A 27,728-nucleotide genomic window follows, 5' to 3' on the forward strand; every position below is an offset into this window, starting at 1 on the left:
ATGTCCTGAGGCAGGGACACGCAGGTGCTTGGGCGCGGCCTGCCTCCCCCTCTCCTCCCCATGCACAGTAACTTCAGCCTTTCACAGATGTGTTTTTGTCTGAGAGAAAAACAAAAGGATGCAAGAAAAGAGAAACAGAAGACATGCTTGCATCTGTTTAGTTTTTCAGATCAGGCGAGGACCCAGCACCTCCTAATATCAAAGAAAACCTCTCAGACATGTCCTAGGTTGACTCCAATGAGCTCATTCTCTCGTTATCATCAGGAGCAAAGAGAGTCGGGTCCTTTCACAATTAACCAAAGGAGGATCATATGAAACGAAAGAGAGGAAATGGGCCTCGGAATTATGCCCTGTGATTCATGTTCTCCCATAGAAACAGGACTGTGGCTTTAAACTGATAACGTCTCCGAGCAGCCAAATAATTGATCTATTTGGTGTTCTGGCTTTAAGTGAAAAGTGAATTGGCCTCTTTAGAAATGTTGGCTGCCGGGCTGGTCCATTAGCAAGACTGAAAAATCAAAACACTGACTGGAAAAGGCCATTATGACTCCTGGACTCAGCAGGAGTCATCGATAGATGATGTCATTTCAGAAGTAAGCAAGCCAAGGTCACAAGGCTCCTGGGCAGAGTCAAACTACCCTTCCTGGCCCATCACCACCCTCCTTCGCAGATACTGAAGCCTGCCAAGGAACACAGGGGGCTGAGCCGGGACGGGCTTTGTTTTACTTCTTTGCTTATCCTGATTCTAGAGGAATGTGATTCTAGAGCCCGTGACGCTGAGCAGGTGTTTAAGGCAGGCCCCGGTCCCCTCCCCCCCCCCCCCAAAAGCACACCCCTTGTATTCTCTTTTCAGCCTCTTCTGGGTCCTTCTCCACCTCTTCCAGTTCCTGCTACCCCCCTCCCTGCTCCTTTCTCAGCCCAGCTTTCAGGAGTGGCAGGCTCTGTCCCCATGTCTTCAGCTCCCATTAGCCTCTGCCTCTTTCTCTTGCTAAGGCTAGAAATGGCATTGCAGGTACCAAACACTGGGCTGAGGGCTTTCCCAGCATCGTCTCACTTAATCCCTACAGCAACCCATATCCCCATTGCACAGAGGAGAAAACTGAGGCTCAGACACAGGCTGGGTCACCGCCCCCAGTAAAGCAATAGCAGATCCCACGTTTGAGCCCTTTGCAATAGCCCGGGCCAAAGTCACTCATGACCACCTGCCAATCCTGGTGGCCCCTGCCCAGTTCTCAGCCTCTCTGTCTCTCCGCAGCAACTGCCACTGAGTTCTCCCCTCCCTTGGCTCCTGGGAAGCCACCTTCTCCTACTCTTTCCCTCCTCTTCACAGGGCGGCACTTCACTTTTCTCATGCTAGGTCTACTGGGGACCAGCTTGCCCAACACCCCCTCATAGCTCAAGGTCACTCTAAGTGGGCGGTAGAGTTGGGGTTGGAGTCAGGTGTCCTAACCTCCAGGTCAGTCCACCTCTTGTTACTCAGAGCTGCCACTAAATACCTACCTACTCCTTGTTTTTACATTTTTGCTGAGCAGCAGGAAGCAGCCCTACCCGGGTTGAGGGAGAAGGTGTGAGGCCCTGATAAGGTGGGGCGGAGGCTATTTTTAGAGGGCACTGGCTTTCTACTTCAGCTGGGGGCAACCCAGGGGCCAAAATGGTCTAAAATGTGGGTTCACAAGATTGGTTCATTAAAGGGAGTAAATAAACCAAAGTGACAACATTCCTTGCTTTCACCCTGGCTGTTTGTTGTATGGCTCAAATTGATGGGACTGTCTTCATTTCCCCTTCCTTCTTTATCAGCGAGGCTTTGAGGTGGGTCTAGAGAAAACATATCATAGAAAGTAAAGTAGAAACAAAAATGAAATTTCAGAATGAGGGCGCTGTTGGCTGAGCGAGGGAAAGTCCTGGACAGCCGCCGATCAAAGAAGAGGGGGCATTGGTGGGGAGGCTCACAGATCCCTGAGACCCGCCTGAACAAGCAGGAAGGATCAGGAAAGAAATGAGAAAAGCTAGTGGGGCCTGCAGGCCTCCTGGCCAGTCCAGCAGCACGTGGCCTTGAGCAGGGGGTTCTGCTCGGCCCTGGACAAAGAACAAAACAGCTGTCATCACTAGGAGAAAGATGAGGATTTGGGGGGTGCTCCCTCTGAGGCCCAAAACCTGAGTAAGGGTCTGGTTCTGTGATTCGGAAAAGGAAAAGCTGGGGCTAGGTCACCTCCAAGAATCTGAGAGGGTGAAGGTGGAGCCCAGGTGCAGGGTGGGGACGGCAGGAATGGGCTGTGCTGGTGGGGGGTTGCGGGCTGCTTGGGTGGCTCCAAGGCTACATCACAGGCACTGTATAGACGGGGAAACTGAGGCCAGGGAGCTGCTGGACTGGAGCCTCTGGTCCTGCCCGGTTCCTTGGGTCTAAAGCTATCTGAGTCCCAGGCTGCTTTGTGAGGGTGACGGCCGCCTCCCAGCAGAGGTGCCCATAATTACCGCGGACGCTCTTCCTGGAGGTGTGCGGCCCCGACTACTGGGGGGGGGACCCCAGTAGGGCCCAGCACGGGCCCGGGCCACGGGGACTGCCAGTGTCCGCTTGCCCGACGCCCGGGGATGCGCGCGGCCGTGCCCCCCGCGCCCCAGGCCAGGGCGGCGAGCAGGTGCGCGCGGGAAGCCCACGGGCAGGTGCGCGCGGGAAGCCCACGGGCAGGTGCGCGCCCCGCCGCCGCCGCCGCCGCCTCCCGCCCAGCTCCGCCCGCGGGCCCGACCCGCCGGACGAGCGGGGAGCGCGGGGCCGCGGGGTGAGCGGGCGGCGGCGGCGCGGCTGCTGGAAGTCGGCGGCACGCGCGAGTCCCGGTGCTCCACGCCGCGCCAGCCCCGCAGTTTGGGAAACTTTTCCTGCCACCCGCTGGCGCGGCCCGGACCCCGGGTCCCCGTCCGCCGGGCGCCGCGGGCGGGGGCTCGGCGGGCACCTGTCGCCAGCGCGGCGCCCGCCGGCTCAGAGCCCCGCCGCGGGGTGCGGGGTGCGGGGCGCGGGGCGCGGGTGCGGGGTGCGCGGGGCGCGGGGGCGGGGTGCGCGGGGGCGGCCGCTCCGCCCAGGACCCCCGCCCGGCACAGCCCCCCCCCCCCCCCGAGCGCGCGGGTCCTTCCGCCGTTTGCGGACGCGGCGCGGGGGGCCAGGCACGGGGGCGCCCCGGGGGCACAGCGCGCGCGGCCCGGCCCCGACCCCCGGCTCCGCAGCCCCGGAGGCAACCCGAGGCGGCGGCTATTTATAGAGGGAGCCACGCTCAGTCCCTCTTGGCGGCGGCGGCGACAGCTGAATATTTTGCCCAGATATGGCTGGGGCCCCGGCGCGGGGGCAGGGAGCCCCGCGAGCACCAGGGGTCCCCGGGCCGGGCGGGGGGCTTACCGGGCCGTAGAGCCGCGGGCGGGCGGGCGGCGGGCGGGCGGCGGGCGGGCGAGCGGAGCGCGGGGCTGGACGAGCTCCCGGGGCGGCGGGCGGCGGGCGGCGGGCGGCGGGCGCTGTGGGCTCCGGGGGTGGGAGCCAGGGGCGGGCCCGGCTCCGCGCTGTCACCGCGCCCCGCCCCGCCCGCCGCCCTCGCCCTCGCCCTCGCCCTCGCCCTCCGCCGCGCTCCCTCCGCTCGGGGGCGCCGGGGCGCCGCGCGCCGTCCGCGCCGGGGAGCGGCGACCTCTGCGGGCGGCCCCGAGGCTCGCTCCGCGGACCGAGGGCTGTGGGGGCGGGGCCGGGCCTCGGTGTCCCTGCGTGCGCCAGGGGGGCTTACGGGGCGGCAGAGTTCTCCGGGGAGACGTGGGCGGCTCCTCGCCCCCGGGGCGTCTGCGGGCGGCGCCGGGCCCGCCGAGCGGCTGCCGCACCTGTCGCCGCGGACTGCAGCACCCGCCCCGCTTACCGGCAGGTCCGGCAGGTCGGCGTGAGCCGAGGCTTTAAGGGCGGCCGTGAGCGCGTACTTCCAGCAGAGCCCACGCACCCCCTCTCTGCCTGGCGAGCATCAGGTGTCCAAAATGCCGACCTAAAATACAACCCCAAAGTCCCACTTTCTTAAAAGGCTAATTGACACGTTTTCCAGAACAAACCACTTAAACCCAAACAGAAACTTTAAATTTTTAAGATGGCTCATAAAAGGGAATTCGCGTGGGCAGAAGGCACGGTTTCTTTTTTTTTTTTTTTCGATTTATTTTTTATTGGTGTTCAATTTGCTAACATATAGAATAACACCCAGTGCTCATCCCATCAAGTGCCCCCCTCAGTGCCCGTCACCCAGGTACCCCCACCCTTTCTACCATCCCCTTGTTCGTTTCCCAGAGTTCGGAGTCTCTCATGTCCTGAAGGCATGGTTTCTAATTATTATGGGAAACTTTCTCATAGGGTGGACCCTAATAATGTAACTCTCTTTTAATCGTGATGTATAGGGGCGCCCTATATCGGCGATGTATCGGCTCAGCCGATTAAGCCTCTGCGTTGGGCTCAGGTCGTGATGCTGGGGTCCTGGGATTGAGCTTTGCTCAGCGAGGAGCCTCCCTCTCCCTCTGTCCTTCCCTGGCTTGTGCTCATGCTCTCTCTCAAACAAATACATTTTTTTTAAATTTAAAAAAGGCCCGGTGTATGGATTACTAATGAGAAACATTCCTTTTTAGTTTTTGTAAATCTTGTTTTCCATGAAAATGTATCCCTACATTAAAAACCCTCACAGCTGTAAAAGAATGCTCTTTTCAAGGGGACATGTGCCACACATTTTTAAATAAAGCAATGATTTATTTCAGATTGTTTTAAAACCATTTTATTGTGGAATCAAACATTTAAGAGAAGTACATACACATCCTAAGTGTGCAGGTTCAAGAATTTTTATCGCATGAACACCTGTTGCAACCACCATTCCGTCAAGAAACAACATTGCCAGCAGCCCAGAAACCAACCCCCTGTGATTCTGGGTCACAGCTCCCTCTAAGACGATGGCTTCCTTGTCTCCTACAGTAATCACTTCCTTGACTCCTTTCTTCCATGATTTGTCTCCATTTGCAACTCTGCAGTGTGAGATTAATCCGTATGGTTTCATGTGGCTGTAGTTTACTTTCATGGCTGTGGAGTTTTCCACTGCATGAATATACCACAGTTGTTGTTTTTTTTTTAATGCACTTTACTATTAATGGACATTTGTTTCTAGGTTTTAGCTACAGCCAATAGCGCTGCTGTGAAACTTCTTTACTAATATCCTCCAGCACAAGTACACATATTCTTCAATAATTGAAATCAACAAAAGTTGAAACCTTGACCAGTTCTGGGAGGAGTTGTGATTGCTCACCGAAATTTGAATTTCTATTTCCCTTGTCCTAATGGGTTGAGCACCTTTTCATGTTTATCAGCCAGTTGGATTTCCTTTTTTGTGAAGTGTTTGTTCAAATTGGCTGCCATTTTGTTTCTGGATAGTCTTTTGTTCACTGAATATGTTCTATCTACAAATATTCTTCCACTGTGTGCTTTACCTTCACGCCATCATAATAATGCCTTTGGGCAAACAGGTATTCTTCATTTTAACATAGTTTAGTATATCCACATTTGCCTTTATTGTTAGCACTTTGTTCTAACGTCTAAAGACGTTTAGGACGTCTTTCCTACTCCTGGATTATCAAGGTACTTTCTTATGTTATCTTCCCTCGATAGACTCTCACGTTTAGGCTCTAAATCCACCTGGAATCAATTTTGAATATGGTATGAGGGAAGTTTCATTGTCTGTCAAATTGTCTTAGTACCAGATTAATTTTTCACTTACATCAACAACACACTTGCTTTATTTTAAAAAGTAATGGAAGCATTTCTAAAGTCAGTGAAATAGAAACCACCTCTTCTTTAGCTGTAGGCAACTTGAGCATTTTTGTTGTTTTTTTTTTGTTAGGGAAAGAAACTATTATAAAATACATTCACACTACTTTATTTTACTTAAATATTTATATGTCAAGTTATTTTGATTTTATCCTAAATGATTATTTGTCATAAATAATGCAATACCATAAGCATTCCTGAATTTTGAATCATTTTGATGATATAAATATTAAATATAAATTTTAAGAAGCTAGAAAGATAACTTCAACATGTATTACATGAAAAACTTCAAACATCTGGTCTTTTTCTTTCTGCTCTCACTTTTCCTAGATTTTCTCAAATAAAAATAAGCAAATGACTAAGAATTTTTATATCCCACCTGGTCTCTCCCCTGAGAAGACTCCACATTTCTAATAGTTTATGCATATTCTCATAGAGATCTATTTGCTTAAACTCAGTATTTTTAAAGTCTAAATTTTCAGTTTCCCAAATGGAGTGAGGGTCATTAACCTAGCCTCTCAGACATTAAGACTTGGCTTCACTTTTTGACACTTCCTTCTTCTAAAATGTCAGTACTAGTAATTCTAACTTAAAATGTCAAAAGGTCTTTAATTTTTTTTCTTCATTCCCATTGATCCCCTCTCAGTCCAGGGCCCTGCTCATTTTTTCGACCACTGCTAAGGAAGGCCTCCAACCTATCCCCCTGTCAGTCTACCCTGCCTATCAATTAGCAAGCACATAATGGGTGCCTGATGTGTTCAAAATATCATCCTGTATGTTGTGGAAGACACAGACAGTGGTGTGTTCCAGAGTCCATTGTACAGGCTCACAAGAGCTGCTTGGGTATGTCTTTTCCCAGCTCTACATTGTGATGTCACATTGTTAGCGGGAACTCAACAATGGTGGGAGTATTTACAACATGGAAATCATCAGATACTGGGAATCATCAGATACTGTGAATCAAGGCTTACTCCCTGCCCACATTCACCAGAACCAACTGTCAAATATTTACCAGTGCACCATCAGAGAGATGACTAAGACCCATCCCTCCTTCAAGGAGCTCACAATCTAGTTGGGGTGATGGGTGCACAGACAACTAGTTATATAGTATAAGGCTCAGTGAAGGTCTGAGTACCAAGAGAGAAATACCCAAAATGTAATAGAGTAGGAGGGATACCAGGGAAAGCTTCATGGTCAGCCTGGGAAGTCAGGGAGGATACTGGCAAACAAGAATGAGGGGTGGGAGAATGAGCAGCAGGCTGAAGAAACAGAATAAGCATGGTTTGGTGCTGTAGAATAGTCTTAGGTGCACATGCATGGGGTTCAGGAGCTAGATAAAGGTCCAGTGTGGCTGGTTAGGGAGCAGTGGATAATAAGGTTTACTGTGGAAGGTGTGGACTCTCTGGGCAATGAGTCGCCACTCAAGATTTGGGGTGAGGGGCATGCTTTGAGGTTCACCTGGGCTGCTTTTCTACAGCACCACTAGCAATGCTAATGTGCTAAAGACTCAAGGGAGTCCTCACACGATTTGGTGACCCCTTGCTTTGGGACACACCACTACACCAGAGTTAAGTCATGAAGTTCTCACAATCTGAACTGTAAGGAACCCAGCACCACAGAGAAGACTTGAATAGAAAGGGGAATCCTTCACCTTAACATTATAAAGCCTAGAAATTATAAGGCAGCCAGTTTTTATATTGATAAACATTTTTATTCTAATATTATAGTAATAATTCAAGTGAAATTTTCTTTGAAAAGTCAACTCTGTTAAAACAAAACTTGTTAAATATCTTTCATCAAACAGAAGCGTATTCTTTTCAATCCCCAAAGCAGTCAGAGCCCTGTAGCAGAGATAAGGTTTCTTTTTTTTAAAGCCTACTACATTTTGTTATTGCTAAAAAATCTGAATTAGTTGTCAACATCTCAGAAGCAGTGATTAATTAACTTTTGAAAGCTCTACCAGATACTCTGACATAAAATCATGAATCCAGATATCTGTGTCTGGCAACGATGTGTCCACTAAATAGACTACGACTTTCCGGTCCCAAGGGTTAGCATTTTCTATAACTGTCTGCACCAACGCCACCAGAGGTTTCTTCTCCACATGATTTCGAAATACCATCGAAGCCTCCTCAGACCACTGGTTGCACTTCACCCCTAGGAGAAAGACAGGGAGTACAAGGATCAGTGAGGGGTCAGATGAGCCTTTCTTTGATCCGTAATAATGGAAAACTATTCAGTCAATTCCAAAGTAGCTGAAACATACCAGGTTAGAACTTGTCTAATTAAAACAAAACAAAACAAAATAAAAAGATAGTTGCTCAACAATTTTAAAACAGTTTTCCTATTCTGAATGGGGTTACTTCTATAAACCTTTACCCACAGACACAAGTTCTATTAAAATTGATGGCTGTGTTATAAAATGAAGTTATAACTACTGCCCACTTCCCTATATAAAGTATATGTACACTTAAACTGATAATGGGGATAACCAAGGTGAAGAAAAGATCAATAAAATCGGTAACACTGTTGTCAACTGTGCTCAAAATATCAATGATATCATTGATATGTCTCTTATTGACAGACTTTTTTCTTGATGAACCAGATAACTTAGTGAAAGAGGAGGAGGAAGAGAATTCATACACCTAGAGTAGACTAATTTTTCAAAAAATTTTTTAATTTTTCAAAACTATATACAATACTATGGCAAGAGCCCTGGATTGAAAGTCTGGAGATCCAGTGACCATTCTCGGCTCTTCCTCTATCAACTGGTATGATCTTGGGCAAATCAACTGGCCTCTCAGGCCTCAGTTTACTTATCATAAAATAAACTCGTTGGACCAGATTCATTGTAAAACTCATGCATTTATAAATATTAAGCTTGAGGGCTCAAGTTAGAGAATTCTAAGCTAGAATTCTAAATTAGGTTTTAAAACAAAATTGACTGGGTGACAGGTACTGAGGGGGGCACTTGACAGGATGAGCACTGGGTGTTACACTGTATGTTGGCAAATCGAACTCCAATAAAAAATATACAAAAAATAAAACAAAATCGAGATAAGAATAGGTGTTTCTCAAAAAATCTTAGTAAATTAACATGAATTAAGTCCACATATACTAGATTACAGAAACTATAAATGATGTCCCACAGTGATGGAGGTCTAGGAATTTCACACATAATTTAACAGACCTGCTCTCTATACAGTGAGTAGGTTATGTTCTTTGAGAATAAGAGAAGCCTAGAGTATCCTCCAAGCTGTTGTTTCACGACCTGGTAAATAGCAATAGTAACAGTACCTAACCCTTCTAGTGTTGGGGAGAAGTCAACAAGATGGAGTGGCTGGTAGAGACCTTTGCACATAATAAGTACCAGTGACTGTTAGCCATGGTGCTGGTGACAGGGATGATGGTGCCATGCACTTGTTCCTCACAGACACTCCCCCTCTGGACAGTTTAATTATCATGCTTAACAACGTGTTGTTAGCAAAACCTGAACATTCAAAAATAATTTAAAAAAAAACATGATCATTAAATCTGAAGAAACTCTTTAGAGGTCTGAGTTCAAAGCAGACCAGTGGGGACGCCTGGGTGGCTCAGAAGTTGAGTATCTGCCTTTGGCTCAGGTTGTGATCCCAGGGTCCTCGGATTGAGTCCTACATCGGGCTTCCTGCATGGAGCTTGCTTCTCCCTTCACCTGTGTTTCTCCCTCTGTGTGTGTGTCTCTCATTAATAAATGTTAAATCTTAAAAAAAAAAAAAAAAAAAAGCAGACCAGTGGTAACCATGCTCATCTGCAAAATGCCATTTTTTTGGTTCATATCTAACTACCATGGGAGTTTCCTCTGAAATCTAGCAGGAGACACACACAAAAAAAAAACCCTGAAAAATACTTCAAAATAACACTGTATATAGATGTAGATAGATATCACCAATAAAAGCCAGTCAAAAGAAAAAATCTATATACATAATTATCTTTCATTTCTGAGATCAAATCACTTCTGCTATGGTGCTAAATGTATGGGATGACCCAGGGTAAGGAATCAGGGTGGCACCATGTGGTCACAACCCCCCATATCACATTACAGTGGGACACAGAGAGCCCCAGATGGCTGAAGGTCTTCATCTCTCATCCTTTTGAGCTCCACACTCTCTACTAATGCTGGTGAACCTCTGGATGAAGCTACACCTAACTGTGCATGTTACCTATCAATGGAATGCACACAGAGGAGCCACCGGCACTTGTACTGCTGCCACAAAAATCTAACTGGACAATATTTTTAATAAGTACCCCAGACACCTACTAACTTACATCCTCAGATTTTTTTAAACTTTTTTAAAGATTTATATATTTGGGAGAGAGACAACGTGCGTGTGAATGCACACAAGTTGGGAAGGGGGAAAGGGAGAGTGACTGTGTGTGTTCCCCTAAGTACCCAGGACAAAATGACACTAGACACTGTGTGATGGCATGAGTTCGAATCCTGAAGAAATTACCTGCAAGTTGAGCTGTGACTGCTTGAAAGGGCAGCTTCCGGAACACAGCCGCCAGAGGCTGCACCTTTCTTATGTTGACCAGTTCATGCTTGCCGTAGTCCAGCTCATACACAGACACCAACCCGTTGGTCAGAATTCCTTTTAAAAGCACCCTGTGCCACCTAGATGTGCGTTGGATTAAAAAAGAAAGAAAAAGACACGAAGTCAACATGTGCTTTGTGGGTAACAATGTACGAATTAAAGAAAAATTAATGTAAATGACTTTTATTGAAATATGAGTCCGTACTGTCATCAAGGTTTTAAAAGAGACTGTTCCTTCTTACTCCAAAGGTTACTTACTACAAAGGTTACTTATTCTCTGCTTTGCCACCTGCTCACTTGATGGCATCTGTTCATTCAATCCCTGTTTATAGGCCTTGTGGAGCTAGTGCAGGAGCCCAAACACAATAAGCAGCAATCGCCACTAAAGCAGAATTAAACAGATGAAGGCCAATAGGGACAAGGCAAGGAGATCCCTTCACTCTGATAGGGAGACAGAGGTGGCCACAGGTCTAGGATAAGAGATATGTGTGGAAGATGGGCAGAGGGAGGCAGTCAGAACCAGGCCAGGCTGAAGACATGCATGGGAAGAAAAAGCACAGAAGATTCCATAGGCCGTGGCAATTGGCAGTGGAGCAAACACCGCAGTAGAGCTAGAAGGCTGAATGTGTGAAAGAATGGAAGAGGAAATAAGACTGGGGAGAGAATGTGGGAAGAGATTACAAAACGTTTTGAATGCGAATGTGACCATTTTAGTCATGCCAAAGGGGGACACTGAAAAACAAAACAAAACACAAAGTCCAACCCACGGCCTAGAATAAAGAACCTGGAAAGGATTGGAGAGTATGGGGGAAGAAGAAAATGGTTTCAGATCTGGAGTTCAAGGCACCAGAAAGAAATTCACATGAATGTACTTTTCTCCTCTGGGCCTATATTTATCATCATTACAATTAGAAAAGCTTAGACTTCAAAGTTAAAATATGAAGGACCATCTTCAAGTCCTGTAGTCTTGATTACATGATTGAAGAGTTTTATTACACTAAGGAAAGGAAGATTGTTTATAACATCTAAAAAGATAAGCGTCTATGGAGGCAGCCTCCACTCCTGCCCTGGATGGCCGACCCAGCCACCCTCTGAAACAGGTTCATTAGCTATAAGCCTTAAGCCTAGGCAATAGCAGGGAAGGGCCTGCTATTGGGTTGGGGCTGCCCAGACTGGATGGATTCTCTAGCACAAGCTGGTGGAAAATGGGTCCAGAAAACCCTCAGAGCTGCTATAGGGTGAACTCTAGTAAGAAAGCTACAGAGAGGCTAATTTTGGGCACTAGTGATTGGGGGCTTTGGGAGAAAATTCTGGAAACCTTCAGATAAGTATACAGTGCAGCAAGCAATAATCCATTAGTCACAGAGACAACAGGGACATAGAAAGGTATCATAATAAGCATATGAACTTTGGTGACCAAGAATTGGGCTGTATTTCCCCCAGGGCCATCTCCCAGCTGTGTTACCTTGGGCTCCTATTTAACCTCTCTGAGCTTCAGTTATCTCATGTGCAATATTTAATTTAATTCACTTGAAGAAACCATGTTTATAGCCTAGCATGTGACTGGGCACATCATAGGTGCTTGGCAAATGGTAGCCAGCATCATTATTATTATAATTATTACTAAAATGAAGATAAGCTGTGTAAAAAAAAGCACATCAGACCAAATTAAAGAGAAATTTTCATATGTGGAAGTGGTGTAGGTTGCTACATTTGTGTAAGTGTGAAAGGAGATAAAAATATTTGGTTTCTACCTGTAGTATCATCTTTAAATTGTACAGGGCACATGCTGGTGGTCTGCGCTTTTAGCATATAAATAAGCAGTACAGAGCAGCAAGGAGAGCTAGCAGAAGACTTATGTGTTGTGCTTCTCTGCAGCTTTTAATTTTCAACGCTGATAGCTTAACGAAAGGCCTCTGTTTGGACTAGATTACCAATTTCAGTACAAGGCCTCCTGTGAATCATCTGGAGAGGCTGTTAAAAACACTGATTCTGGGGTTCTATCTGCTCCACCCCTCCCGTCCTCCAACCCCCCTCCCCGATTCTGATTCAGGATGTCTGGGGAGAGGAAGGAGAATTTTAAGAGGTTTTCTAGGCTGTTCTTAGCCATGATGAATTTGGAAACCAAGCAATCAACAGTGTATCTGAAATCCCTAAGCCTTAGTTTACCACAGTTGGGGACAGGGCTTAGTAAGTAGTTCTGGCGTATAGGCAAGATAGAAACTCTAAACACTTTACACTGATTTGTTCATGAAGTTTAAGAAAATATCAGATAATCTGTTCTCATCTATAAGACATCTTTGATGATCTAGAGACAAATTAGCTGGTTAATGTCCGGGAGTAGGACTGTTGGACCCATGCGGGGAGGGGGCTGAGTCTGAAGCGCCATACTGTAAGTCTGTTTATTAGCAGTTCTCCTGCCCCACATGACCCTGGCTCCCAAGTTGGACCTCCTCACTGCTAATCACCATTAATCTGTCCTTCAGATAACAGTTAACATTAGTTTCGTTTTAGCTGTGATTAAATTATTCTGTGAAGAGTTCTGAGGTAGGCAAATTTACACAAGTGATGTTCCTGTGTGGAATTAAAGCCATGTATACTTACAGTTTAAACATGACATGGTGAAAATGTTTTTTTGGGGGGGGGGACGATGAAAAGCTTGTGACCTATAAGCTGAATGGTTCTGAAAATGAGAGCTAGGATACTTTTCTCTCTTAAGAGTGAAAAATTAGGCTTTTTTCTCTCTCATGAAAATAATGAAATTTTTACAAATGCCTATGCTTGATGTCTTAGGAATGAACAAAAGCATTTTATAAAAAATAAAATAAGCAGTTTGAAGTTTCAAACTGAGTTCTGGTTTGTGTGTGTGTGGGCGTGTGTGTGTGTGTGTGTGTGTCTGTTATGGGGGAACAGTTCTTTGTGTGTGACATCATCAAGTATGCTTGGTCAGTTACCCTAAAAAATGCTGGCAAAGGAGATGGGATGGGGGCAAACTGCTCCTCTCTAGGGCTTATGTGACCTTATAGTGCATAGAGTGCAGTGCTTGGGCTTCACTGGGTTGGAGCCAGAACACACTGGAGGGCTTTAGGAAAGGAGGATGTGGATTCAAATATGAAGTGTGAGAAAACGGGACTTCACAAATGAGAAATTGTGGTTCTCACTGTCTGAAGGCCGGAGAAGTGAACTAGGTACTGTTGCACCTTGTAAAAGGTGGCGCAAGCTCTCTGGGAGCAGCTGACAACATATATCAGGAATCTTGTCATCTTTAAACAAGTCATATCTCTTCTAGTAGTCTATATCATAAATAATCTGAAATGTGAACGAATATTTATGTTCATTGTTATTTAGAACAGTGAAAAATCTGGGAGAAAAAAACCCTATGTAAGAGAATGGTAAGTAAATTATAATTCCTCTTTATGATGGACTATTATTCAGCCATTAAAAATGTTTACGAAGAAATTTTATCGCATGGAAAAATGTTCACAGGATTAAGCAAAAAAAAAAATAGGTGTGGAATTATATATAATAATTATATATAATAATATACCAATTGTATGAATATGTATAGAAAAGAACTAGAAGAAATACATAAGTAGTTTAACAAAGGTTATGCCTCATTGGCTGATTTTTGTATACTTTTTTGTATTTTCTAAATTTTCTACAATAAGTACTTTGTTTTTAAAATTTAAAAGTCATTCAAACAAAACAAAAAAATAAGTCATTCAGTAAAAAACATTATTTCTAAATAAACAATATTTTGTCTAATAGAAATGTAGAAAAAACATTTAAACCTTCATTTTAGATATAATTAACATTTTAACAGGAATTTAATATATGGTCACTAGATTTTTAGATAAATGACATCATTTCAAATATCAAAAAATGGCATGATCATTAGTCTCATTTCACATTCAAAATTTCCATTTGTGTAGTTCAAAGTCTCCCTGCAGGGATTAAGGACTCTTGGTATCACTCTACATATTTTTCTTAGTAGAATAAAATGCTTTGTCCAAGGACCTACTTATTTTCCACTTTTGCAGCATACACTTGGTCTTTTTCCACTGCTACATGGCGCTCCTCAGACACACTGTAATACAGAATCATCTCTTCCATCAGAACTTCCAGCTTATGTATCTCTTGCCATGGCTGGATGACAAAGTAGCCCGGGTGACAGGCCACAGGCACGTACACATCCATGTGTTCCCCTGGCTTCGACAAGTGGACAGGAGGTGGCAGTTCCTCCACAGAGAAAGAGCTGGTGTGGTCCACCACGGACTTCTTGATGGCATCTGTGAGGCTCTTTCTGAAATTGTCTCCAGTGCTGCCCGGAACGGGGGTGCTACCACTTTTGCTGTTAGGAGAGCTAGCTCCACTGGATATGGCACTCAAAAACACATCCTTCTGATGCTTCCACAAGTCTGCATTTGTAATCTGGCGATTGATACTGCGGTGAGGATCGGGGAAGTTCTTAGGGGTAAATAAATAAATATGTGCGATCCCTCTAGTTTCGTCCACTTTCGTAACCTTTGGAAAACACATGAGATATTTCAACAAATCCAAGTTCACACTGAATTCCAAGAGGCAGTTATAATACCAACCTCAGATATTTAAAACATAGTATTTTGCAAGAAACCCCAACTTGCTAAAATTCATTTTATTTAAGGTAAGATAAATTATCTATCACAGCTATAGTAGTGAACAGGCTTTTAAGTCCAAACAGTCTAGATGCCAGCAGCTGGCTTATAGAAATGAAGACTTTATTAACATCTAAAAACTGAGGACCTTGTAACCCATTAGAGGTCATTTCACTGAGATGGAGTCTATGTATCATGATTAAACACTTTTTTGGTTAATGAAATTTAAAAATGCTCAAAGTAAAGAGAACAGTATGACAAACCCTCATGTGCTCATCTCCCAGCTTCAACAATAACAAATCATCATAAGAATGGCAAGAGGTTCCACGCGCATTCCACCTAGGTTGGTGTATCCTCAGACTGGGAAGCAAAGGATAAAGCTTTGACATTCACCATACCCTTGGAGACCTCTGGTCCAAATGCCTTGTTTGGTCTTAATACCTGCCCTCACCCTTTATTGCCCCTCCCCAGTTACATGAGGGAGGGAACCTAAGGAGAAAAAGAGGAAAAAAGCTACACTCAATAGGCCAAAATTACAGCTTTGCCCCTTTACCCAAGAGACCTTTTTCCTAGCAGCTGGCTACTTCTCTCTGCCAGAGGGGTGAGTGTCTTACAGGAACAACGCAGACTGACAACTGGGATTGTAGAGCTGTGTGTCCCAAAGGGCTGGGTGCCTGGTAATTCTTACCAGCTCCTCTGATTTACCCTCGGAATGACAAAAATGAGATGCTTCCAGCCACATCAATCTCTTACCAAATAGGGCAGACAACGAAAGGCAGGAACAGAGGTCTGAGACAGGGAGACGAGGTAATTCATCTGTAGTAATTTACTTAAAAATAATTTTCCTAGCAGGATGAATCTATTTAAATTAATTAGCACTTTAAAGTGCTATGAATGAATGACTGCTAATTTATTTTGATATTTATGATACAGAAGTGCCATTTCAAAAATCAACCATTACAAAATATTTTTATTGAGTACCCAATACTCTGGCTTTAAGAGCTTAAACCATAGTTAAGAAACACAATATTCCTTATCGTGTGGCAATTAAAGAATATAAAATGGTAAGTAAGTGTGTAACTGTATAAACACAAGAAAATCCGCGTGAGCTAGAATAATTTGGAGATTTTCATGAAGATGTTTCTCAAGGGCATTTCACTGTTAAATGTTTATATAAAAATAACACTGTTTTCATTAAAACAGAGAACTATCTTACATTTCTATTCTTGGAAATAAGAGCAATGTTTTTGATACAAAGGTGCAAAAATGCAGAAAAAGAAATAGGAGCTCATGAAATAAAGCAGTTTAAGTAAACCTTCAGGGGCAGAAAATGATTTGCTTATAAGCCATCTTACATTAGAAAAAAAAAAAGAAATAGAAGACCTATTTAAATGGTCTTTAGAAACATTTATCAAGTTCCCTCAGCTGGGAACTTGACTCTTTATCATGGAGCAAAACAGGAGCAGAGAGCTCTGCTACCTTATTAATAGTGCGAAAATTACATAAAGGGTTTAAAAATAATATTGGAGATACAGGATACATTCTTAAATAAAAATCAAACCATGAAATAGTTTATCACACATGTGACTAATCTCTTAACTATAAAAGTGTGTCAGATCTGAAAGTATCAGTTTCACGGTAAGATAAAATTCTTTTACAGAAAAACAAATGAGCCCTTTTGGCTGACAGTTCCCTTTCCAAATGTATCAAGATAACTAACCTTAATGCTACAGTCAGAGCAATTCAGAACAGAATCTCTCAACCAAAGCACAGCATCTGGTGTCCACATGCCAATAGACTGTGGAAGATCTGCTAAACAGCACTTTATAGCCTGGAAAGAAAACATGATGGAAAAACAAACACACCATCTTAAAATAGGTACTGATAAGTAATGTCAATGTTATTTTCCTATAAGTCAGATGTTGCTAAGATAGAAAACAAGTAACAGCAATAGCTACTAATGAGGACTGAGGAGCTCTTAGGTTGGAGCATCTGCTATGTTCCTGGCTCTGTTTATTTTACCTCTGTTGTCTCTACTCCTGTTACTACTCCTAGCTTACACCAGGCACTTCATTCACACACATACTTATCCTATGATACTTCTGCATGATGGGCCAATGTTGTAGCCCCATTTTTCAGATGGTGAAATGGAATTAGAGAGACTAACTTGCATCGGATCACAGAGTTGTAAAGACAGGTTTGGGATTTATATTTAGGTCTTCCCTCTAAGTGCAACTAAAAAAATGAAGTGTCATTTGGATGAAATGACTCTGGGTGCAAAAATCTTTTCAGAGGCCAACGTACTTCATTCAGCATTTCCTGAGTACCTGTGGGTGCCAGGCATTTGTGGTCACCTTTGGAAGGAGGTTGTGAATAGAGTTAAGGAGGGCAAGAAAAAGTGAAATTCATAGATACCTAAATGCTTCATTTTCCCTAATGCCTTTTACCACCCACCATCACTGCACAAACTTCTGGAGAATGGGTGCAGCAGGGAATAAAAGGTGACCTTAAGAATGCTCCCCTCTCTCATGGAAGCCTTGAATTGTCTGAGGCAATCTTGTGAAGGGGAAGAAACCTATTTCCAGGATTCCCAGATTCCTTCTTTCTTCATTCTTCTTCAAGGGCTCCGAGACTCTCCCTGTGCCCCCTGGATGTGCCCTCTTTCTTGGTGGGGAGGAGGTCCCTTAGAGCAGAGAGAGCACACTCTTCAGAGGCCAGGGGGCCTGCAGAGGCCAGGGGGCAAGGATCCCTCCTTGCCAGATGGGCCAGATGGGGGCAGCACACTGGAGAGCAGGGGCCCTGCAAAGCGGAATGCCACTTCCCAAGCTCCCACAGAGCCCTGTCCCATAAAGGAGAGTGTTCAATATAGTCGGAGTTTCTAGTTTTGTCAGGATTTTTGTATGAATTTTTCTGTTTTAAATCTTGATGACCAATTCGCAATTTAAAACACTGTAACAGCCAAGAGCCCAAACCCAATATTTATGGGTCAGCTTTGGCAGACAGACCATCAGTGTCCTATTCTGACTTAGACCTCTCTCACGGAGATGTCAGCCAGCAGCTTAGCCCAGTTGGCTCTTAAGGTTCTCCCAACTTCATTTCTATAAAATAACAAATCTAGATAGGATTAATAGAAAAAAATTTGGAATGGCTTTGAATGCTGTAGCACAAAGAAAGTCCTATTGTGTGGCCCTCCGACTGTCAGAGGCAGAGGGATGGATATTCTTTCCCCTTTAGTGAGGAACCTTTTCCAGGACAGGCTCGCCCTGGGTGAATGTTCTAACACGGGGAACAGAGGCCAGAGGTGTTATCAAGTGAAAGTGGCATTTAACAATTTTCAGTATTATGGCTGAGCAACAATAAGAATAAAAGTGATTTTGAAAACTGGCTTGAACACAAGTTTAACAATTTCTGTAACAGTCATTTCAGAAAAGGCAGTGGTGACAGGAGTGAGAAAAGTTACAAAAACCATGCTAATTATGGCTAAGCACTTTTTATTCACTGAATTTTGATGGCATAGGTATCTTCTGGCAAATATAAGTGGCTTACTGAAATAATAGAATATTGAATAATTTTATTTTAAAAAACTACTAGTGTCTATACAAAATCCTCTATTTCTCCTAAAGGTAGGAAATAGTTCTAAATAATTTTAATTCAAAATAATGCAAAATTTTTATTATCTGAGGTTTTATTAATAGAGACAGATTAGGCAGAAATTAATCTTTTTACTCAAATCTATGGAGAAAAATTCATGTAAGAAAATGGTTGAATATATGGGCAGCCCGGGTGGCTCAGCGGTTTAGTGCCGCCTTCAGCCCAGGGCCTGATCCTGGAGACTTGGGATCAAGTCCCACGTCCAGCTCCCTGCATTGGAGCCTGCTTCTTCCTCTGCCTGTGTCTCTGCCTCTCTCTCTCTCTCTCTCTATGTCTATCATGAATGAATGAATGAATGATAAATAAATAGAAAGAAAATGGTTGAATACAAACAGATTTCTTAAGATAATGGCCATTTAATTAATCTAAGAACACAGGACAGGAAGTAAGTATTACTTATAAGATATTGAAACCGTGTAGAAGTGAGCACTGGCATCTAATTATTAAAATGGAATCCCTAACTGGACAACATAGCCTAATGATGCGACATACTCGAAAACAAACATTTATCAAACAATTTCTGTAAGTTTGACTGATCTTCTTAAGTTAGCCAAACTTTACATCTGAAAACCAGTGAACAAACCACATTTGGACCATTTCCAATTTTGTTACAAACTCGGACTTTGCTCATTGTCAAGATCAAAACTGAGAGGGCATCTCACAACATGATTATAAATACATCCAGATCTCTTCCAGCAAATCTCCCAGGCTTGTAACATATAATACCTGAGGTGGTATCACAATTATTTCTTGTAGAAACCGAGGGGGAATTTCCCTGAGTTCAGACACTTTCACAGATGTCACGGTGCCAGAGTCCAGGAACTGAACATCAAGAGCCCGGCTGCTGTGAACATTCGTGATCTGCAGTGAGACAAATGTTGGCTAATTTATGAGCATATCCAAAAGGCCAAAGCACTTCTGTGCAATTATATTTTGTATAGCTCTAAAATGCATATAAAAAGCAACAAAGACTATCAGTGATAATTAAGTTTTCTTATTTTAAAATGTACCTATTTACCAAATAAATATTCTTTTAGAATAGATTTAATTTCAACATTGAGTTGTTAAATCATTTAATCAGTAGTAATCACTAAACTAATAATAATAAAATTCACAAATATAATATTTGCTGTGTTTTCAATTCTAGGACACTATTGATTATAAAACAATCTGATACATCATTATATAATGATTAAAGATGTAATCTGTTCTCCAAAATATTAAAATATGAGGAAGAAAACACTATTGTGTCTTAGCAATGAGGAAATAAAGAATAGAATTCAGGCAGAAGTTTTCTTAAACATGTAAATATTATATATTTTTAAATCGTAACATATTTTGGCATTTTATAGCTTTGTCAAAAAGCCCACTGACAGTTTTTATCATTTGTTCCATGAAATTGAAACTCAGAAAGTCATAGAGAGGTAAAATAAATCCAAATTAATAATTCAAAAATTGGAAAATTACACACTGAGTCAAAGCAATAATTACCTATCTGTGGTCAAAGGGTAACATTACAGCATAAGATTCTGGGTATACCTTTAAATGCCCAAACTTCCCTTAATAAGCCTTTGTGATATTTGCCTCAGTGAATACAGTTAGCATTGGCCAAATATAGCCCCATCAGGATGGTTATGTGGGCAGGGACTTCATGCCTATAGTTGCTCTCATTGCCACCTTGAGAATGGTGGTGCTTTCAGCATAATGACTGTCAAGAAGAACTGGACCACTCTTGGCATGGAATATACCAAAAGTATATCAGATATAACAAAACTAAACCCTTTTTCTAATGCTCTGGTAAATGCTTTATTAATACAATAGCATAACTTAAGTGAAATGAGTCATCAGAGAAAGACAATTATCATATGATCTCACTCATAAGTGGAATTTAATAAACAAAACAGAGGATCATAGGGGAAGAGAGGAAAAAAAAATAAAACAAGACAATCAGAGAGGGAGACAAACCATAAGAGACTCTTAATCATAGGAAACAAACTGAGGGTTCCTGGAGGGGAGGGGGATGAAAGGATGGGGTAACTGAGTGATGGACATTAAGGAGGGCACATGACGTAATGAACACTGGGTGTTCTATAAGACCGATGAGTCACTGACCTCTACCTCTGAAACCAATAATACATTACATGTTAATTGAATTAAAATAAATTAATTGAATTTAAATTAAAAAATATAGCCATCCAGGTGGGAAAAAATATAATAGCATAGCTTTTTAATCTTTTAAGACTTTGATAAATACAAACAGTATTACAACAGTACCTTCAAATGTAATTTTTTATTCAAACATATATACTGAACAGATATACTGGTATGGTTGGTATATATTGAATGGTTATTATATCCAGGCATAACTGTGCAAAGACATATACTTCCCCATCTCAAAGAGCTCTGAATCTCATGAGTGATGATGACACAAATATATAATCAGAATGTAATGTAATAAGGCAATAATAAATTTATGCATGAGGTACTATAAGAACATAGAGACTTCCTGTCTGGGTACCTGACCCAGACAGGAAGTAGATGTTAGGGCAATTTTTCATTCAGGAAGAGGGAATGCCTAGAATTGGTACTTTTCTTTAAAACGTACTTTTTTCTTCTTATATTAGTAAAATACCTTTATCACAGAAAACTTAATTAAAAGATATGAAAATCACTTATAATCTATAATAGATTATAATTATCCTTCTAGACTTTTATCCACACATTTACAAAGAATTAGATTTATAAAAATTAGAATGTATTTGCATATGCTATTTCATAATTGGCTACTTTTCATTAAATGTCTCAAAAATACTTCATGTCACATTATCTTTTATATCACTTTATTATTACATAAGTCTGTCAGGTACATTGTGACTTATCTAACCCTTTGGCTGGATAATTTAAGTTGTGTAAATCTTTGCTGTTTTAAGAAATAATCATACTTTTTGGATATTTGTATTTCCTTTTCCACAAATTAAAATTTCATAAATATCACTATTTCAGCTGGACTTTACATGATGAATGGTAGTAAATGAGGTTGGTAAGAGTAGTTACCACTTAGGGGCTAATCTGAACATTTCAAACACAGGGGAAAAAGATGAGCAAGACATACATATTTCTTATGCATGGGGGCTACAAGCATTTTGGTTATGTTGGAATGTAAAGGGAGAGGCAGGGCAAGGCAGGAGATGAGGCTGAGAGAAAGGTAAAGGTAAAATCCTGGAGAGCCAGATGTCCTCAAGAACCAGACTTTACCCTGTAGATGAGAAGAAGCCAAAACCAAGTCTTTTTTTTTTTTTTAAACCAAGTCTTCAGGAGAAGAATAAGATGGTCAGCTTTATAAGAGGCCACGTATTGTTGGTGGTCAGACTGGGTAAGGGCTTTGGAATCAAGTAGATAGGGTTTTAATCTCAGCTCATACTTTCTAGATGAATGACTTTCCTCCTCAGTCAGAATGGGATCACAGGATTTTGTGAAGAATTAACTGAAATCAATTATGTTTAGAAAACCTTTGTGTCTGGGAAATAGTAAGCCTCACTGAAAGTTGGATGTATTACGATTTGCTATTATTTACATTTTGGGTCACTCACTCTAGTGGCATCCATGGCTCCAATGGAGGAAGCCAAGAGTAAGGACAGAGGAACCATGGTATTACAGTGATCTAGGCAAGAAATGATAAAGAAGTGAAAATGGCAGGCTTTGGTGATTAGTTGCCCTGGAGGCTGAGGAGGATGCAGGAATCCAAGTAACCCTCCAGGACCAGGCTGAATGGTTGCATGAATGGTGGTACCACTAGAATACAGACATAGGAAGAAGACAAAGATGGGGAAAGATAATTTTGGTTTCAGACATGCAGAGCTTGAAGAGTTTGCGAATGGGCAATTAGGCTGACTTCTGCCTAAATCTGAAGCTCACCAAGGGCTAGAAAACAAACTGGAGAGTCATGAGGACCAAGTCGGTAACTGAACCAATGAGATGGCATTACTTAGAAGGCTGAGAAGAACTGTGAACCGGGACAGGACTTGGGGCACTGACAGACACTGCAGAGTGCAGGTGGGGGGCAGGTTTGGGTGAAAAATAGGAGAAGAAATCATTAGAATATCCTGAAGAAAATTAGGAGGATTTGATACCATGATGGCTTAGTGAGAAGGGAATTTCAAGTTTTAATACTAATACTGTTAGTGCAGCCGAGAGGCCTGGTAAGAGAAGACCTGGAAGACAACAGCTGAATTATGCAGCAAAGGTGTGGTTGCAAGGACAGGTTGTGGGAGTGCAGGTAGAAGTTAGACAGCAGTGGCTCAGAGCTGTTTGAAGGTGGCACAGAAAGTGAATACAGACCACTTAGGATGTATCTGCAGAAAATAAGAAGAAGTAATGGCCACTGAACAGAGTTAGCTCAAGTAAGTTCAGAAGGTGTAGGCATTAAATAAAGCTTAGACAAGCTACAATGTCAAGAAGAAATACATCATTTAAACACAGGATCTGCTTTTCATTAATCATTCTTCCTTCCCTAACTTTCTATGCATCACTAAGAGAATGAACACTTCTACTACCTCCCAGGCGGACAATGCACAATTTAATAGAAAAACAAAAATAATATTAGATATTTATCTAAAGCATTTGACATACACCAAAAAGGTATTTTGCCAAAAAAATCAGAACCTGATGCTACACAGGAAGAAACTCAAGCTGTCAGATGCTCTACAAAATGCTGCTACTCTAAAAATAGAGCTACCCTACAACCCAGCAATTGTGCTACTTGGTATTTATCCAAAGGATACAAACATAGTGATTCGAAGGGGCACCTGCACCCCAATATTTATAGCGGCAATGTCCACAATGGCCAAAATACAGAAAGAGATCAGGTGTCCATTGACAGATGAATGGATAATGAATAAATGGTATATATATATTTTATGAATATTATGAATATTATGAATATTATCCAGCCATCAAAAAGAATGAAATCTTGCCATTTGCAACAATGTGGATGAAACTAGAGGGTATTATGCTAAGGGAAATAAGTCATTCAGAGAAAGACAAATACCATATGATTCCACTCATGTGGAATTTAAGAAACTAAACAGATGAATATAGGGGAAGGGAAGGAAAAATAAAATGAGAACTGAGAGGGAGGCAAACCATAAAAGACACTGAACTCTAGGAAATAAACTGAAGGTTGCTGGAGGGGAAGGGATAATTGGGTGATAGGCATTAAGGAGGGTACTTGATGTGATGAACACTGGGTATTCTATGTAACTGATGAATCACTAAATTCCATCGCTGAAACTAATTTTTAAAAATGCTGCTACTCTTCAAAAAGCCATGAACAACAAAGAAAGTCAGAGCACCTGCCAGGGTGGTGGAAACTAAGATGGCATGACAGTTAACTACAACTTGGGATCCTAGAGCAGAAAAAGGACATTTGGAGTGCAGTGTGGGTAAGGTCAGTAGAGTCTATAGATTAGTTAATAACATTGCATCAGTGTTGATTTCCTGGTTCTGATAATGGTTATGCAAGATGCTAACAACTGGAGACAGTGGGTAAAGGACATATGGGAACTCTTTGGACTATTTTTGCAGCTTTGTAAAAGCCTGAAATTATTTCAAAATGAAAAGTTAAAAAATTGAATATTTGTGTATTTATATATAATATACTAAACAGCACAGAGCTTTAAAATTCAAATAATGTCATGTTCTTTTTTTAACAAGTTATGTTTTTGAAGTTTATAGCTAAATATGCATCTCTTGGTCATGTAACCCCAGATTTCAGCCTTCTAACATTCACATTAATGACAAAAATTACTCTAAAATGGCTGCTTTCATTAAAGTAGATATGACAAAGTTTTATTCAAATAAAGGGAAAATTAGTATAATTATCAAGCTGTTACTAAACAGTATCAAAAAATGAATAAAGCAATGGTATTCACTTTATTAGGGTGGGTTTGAGAATCGTATAAAAATTAGTGATACTATCCTCCCCAAAATACTTAACACACACACACACACACACACACACACCTAATTTGTATACAATTCTATAGGCTTCAGGACCTCCACCCCCTTAAAGTAGAGGTCCTTGCTCCTAAATTAAGAACCTCTCTAAGAAAGACAAAAAGGGGGAAAAAAATCAAACCCAAGTTTGCAATTTTAGCAATTGGACATAGTAGATATCAGAAATAGAAGGGAAGAAAGAAAAAAAAGAAACAGCAACCACAAAAATCCAAAACCCACCTTTGAAAAACACAGAAATATACAAAATATAACAGATCTCTTTTCAAGTTCATAATTGTGCTTGCAAGAAAATAAGACGATTATGACGGACCGGAAATAGTATGTGAACACCAAAGCCAACCCCAGCCTGGGCAGGAGGGAAGGAGGATCTGAGACTCCCTTCCCCAGGAAGCCAGAACTCTCAAAGGGCTCCCCCAACCCAGCAAAAGTGTGACTCTAGAGAGCAATTAGGCAATATCTAGTGAAACTGAAGACACATGTTCTCTCGACCCAGAAGCTCTGTTCCTTCTTGGGTACCCTGGCAGACATGCACGGGAAGGCTCCTGGCAGTGCTGTCCATAACAAAACCTTAAAAACAATCTTCATATCCATTGTTAGGAGAGTGGAGTGATCATGTTGACATCTTCATACACTGTTATATCAAACAGCAGTGAAAACAAATGAACGAGGGTTATACACACCCACATGGATGAACCTTACACATAATGAATGAAGAAGCATGTTTCAGAAGAATCAATACATTGCACTATTTACATGTATTTTATAAACATTTATCTCCTCAGTTATATTTTATTAAGTTTTACTATAAATATTCTATGCACATTTTCATTTCTGTATTTCCACTATCTCTATATTAAAATCTATAGGTAGCAAAAATTAGTATGTATAAATACAAATATAGTGAAAGTATAAAGAAATGAATAGGAATGAGAAACACCACATTCAGCTCGCAGCTCCTCCAGGGTGGGAGAAGAAGAAGGAGATGCAAACATGGAGCCTCAACCACATTGGGCATGTTTTATTTCTCACACGGTGATGAGTACGTGGGTGCTTATTTCATTTTTTACAAAACTTGTTCGTAGGTCTGAAACATTTCATAATAAGCTTAAGAAAAGAAGTCAAGTGACTGATTTTACCTCTACTCGTAACCATTTTCCTTTGCAATGGAAGAGGCAGACTTTCCCACAGAAGGGTAATGAAACGAAGTACTCGGAGGTCATGTGCTACAAAACAGAAATGCAAAACACTTTTATTACTCTTAGCAAGCAGCGGATTTCTACACTGTTAGAAAAACATTGCTGTGGCTCGGGCTGACTGGTGCACCCATACTTAGCCAGGCTCCCCATGAGGAGTGTGCAGTTGTGTGTGCATGAGGGCGATGGAACTTCTGTCTTGTTTCTCAGACATTTGTTGATGGCATCGTCTACTCTCCCTCCTCACACATGGCTCATAAATCAGCCCTGTTAAAATGTCTACAAACGTTAGTGTGCAGGTCAGTATGATTCATCCAAGCACTGATGCCATCAGTTAAACATGAAGAGGGAGAATGAATCTGCCAAAAAGGAGGAGAAGAGCCTGGATGAAAGTGAGGTTGGGCTAGCTGTCCAGAAGGCCTCTTCCTTTCAACTTTTTTTTTTTTTAAGATTTTATTTATTTATTTGACAGGGAGAGAGAGAAAAAGAGTGAGCACACAAGTAGGCAGAGTGGCAAGCAGACAGACAGAGAGAGAGAAGCAGGCTCCCTAGTGAGTAGAGCCCCCAGTACTTGATCCTAGGACCCTGGGACCTGACCTGAGCCCAAAGCAGACACTTAACTGAGCCACCAGGCACCCCTTCTTTTTAACTTTTAACATTTAAATTCAAAGATGAGATTTTAATTCCCAAATAAATGTTATCAACACAAATACAGAGATCGGTGCCAGTGAAATGTCAACAAATCACGGCTGTAAGCCTCTTTATCCTTCTCTTTGCTGTAGTTTGAAGCTGGGGACCTGCCATGGTCTTGCTTGTTCAGGATGAATGTTTCTACTCTCCCCAAAGGCAATGTCTCCATTCAGATTACCAGTACACAAGGGACTATCAAGAGAGCTTTTCACCACCAGAGGTAATAAAGAACATATATGTAAATGAGTCACTGGAGTCAGCTTCTCTGGAGGTCTCAGATTTCTCCAAGATAGATTAGCAAACCAAACTTAAGTAATGACCCTGAGATACAACTAAGACATCTGTATTACAGAAAGAGGTAAAGCTATATAGATCTAATGCCTCAGTTCTAGGCTGTAGTCTGAATACAAGTTGGTTAAATATTCAGTAAATATTTTGGAAAACCTATTCTATGTATGACACTAGATTAGATACTGTAGTAGCTAAATGAATTAGGTACTTAACAGTACCTGGTAAGGCTCTGCCTCTACCCTCAAGAAGCCTGCACTCTAGTAAGGCAAACAAACACCCAAATAGGTAAACTACCATGCTGCAAATGATGCCAGGAGGCACATTCAGAGGTTAGAGGGAAGGGTTCACTTCTGTGGGTGAGGGGGGTCAAGACTGAAGTCATACTAGGGTTTAATCACTCAAAACCATAGCATATTCCAGATTACAAATATAATCCCCTAATGGAGGTAAGAACATCACTCTAGAACCTTAAAACAAAACCTCTACAGATTGTGATTCAGAAAATACTACTAGAATCAAAGGGTAAGGAGCTTATTAATACATTTAAACACAGAACCACATTTACTGAGATGGTAGGTTCTCAGGGACCAAAAAAAGCTTGGGGAGTGATGCCTAGAAATTATCTTTCCCTGAATTCCATGGTTTTATCTGAGACAGAGGACCCAGCTGGCTCTAGCAAACAAAGTTACAAGCAGCTGCACTATAGTATCACCAACTGTACCTTGTAAATAACAAATCTGTCAGTTACTGAGCACTTACTCTGTGCCAGACACTCTGCTAAACAGTCTTGCCACTGGTCCTCACAACAATCTTATGGATGGATATACACACTATTATATCCTCATTTGATAATGCAGAAACCAGTGGT

The 27,728-nt window shown here is 42.1% G+C and overlaps 2 protein-coding genes across 10 annotated transcripts in view; both read right to left on the minus strand.

The window, feature by feature from the left end:
• TMOD1 (tropomodulin 1) overlaps positions 1-4,060 on the minus strand; it is an 82,466-nt gene extending 78,406 nt beyond the window's left edge. The window contains exon 1 of one of the 3 annotated variants that reach the window (XM_072727879.1): positions 3,885-4,060. The gene's annotated coding sequence lies outside the window, so the exon portion shown is untranslated. Of the gene's footprint in view, positions 1-3,385; positions 3,554-3,758 lie in introns of those variants that run through there. The other 2 variants (XM_072727881.1, XM_072727878.1) reach the window with 2 other exon arrangements.
• Positions 4,061-7,501: 3,441 nt separating this feature from the next.
• The window catches only part of TDRD7 (tudor domain containing 7), a 71,359-nt gene continuing 51,132 nt past the window's right edge, over positions 7,502-27,728 (minus strand). For all 7 annotated transcript variants that reach the window (XM_026013160.2, XM_026013161.2, XM_072727883.1 and 4 more), the window contains 6 exons: positions 25,823-25,909; positions 19,398-19,532; positions 16,741-16,851; positions 14,408-14,910; positions 10,306-10,466; positions 7,502-7,969 (listed from right to left, as the gene is read on the minus strand). In XM_026013160.2, coding sequence (XP_025868945.1) covers positions 7,749-7,969; positions 10,306-10,466; positions 14,408-14,910; positions 16,741-16,851; positions 19,398-19,532; positions 25,823-25,909 — 1,218 coding nt within the window. In that variant the 3' untranslated portion in view covers positions 7,502-7,748. The remainder of the gene's footprint in view (positions 7,970-10,305; positions 10,467-14,407; positions 14,911-16,740; positions 16,852-19,397; positions 19,533-25,822; positions 25,910-27,728) is intronic.

The sequence above is a fragment of the Vulpes vulpes genome, chromosome 12 (genome assembly GCF_048418805.1).
Source record: "Vulpes vulpes isolate BD-2025 chromosome 12, VulVul3, whole genome shotgun sequence".
Classification (NCBI taxonomy): Eukaryota; Metazoa; Chordata; class Mammalia; order Carnivora; family Canidae; genus Vulpes; species Vulpes vulpes.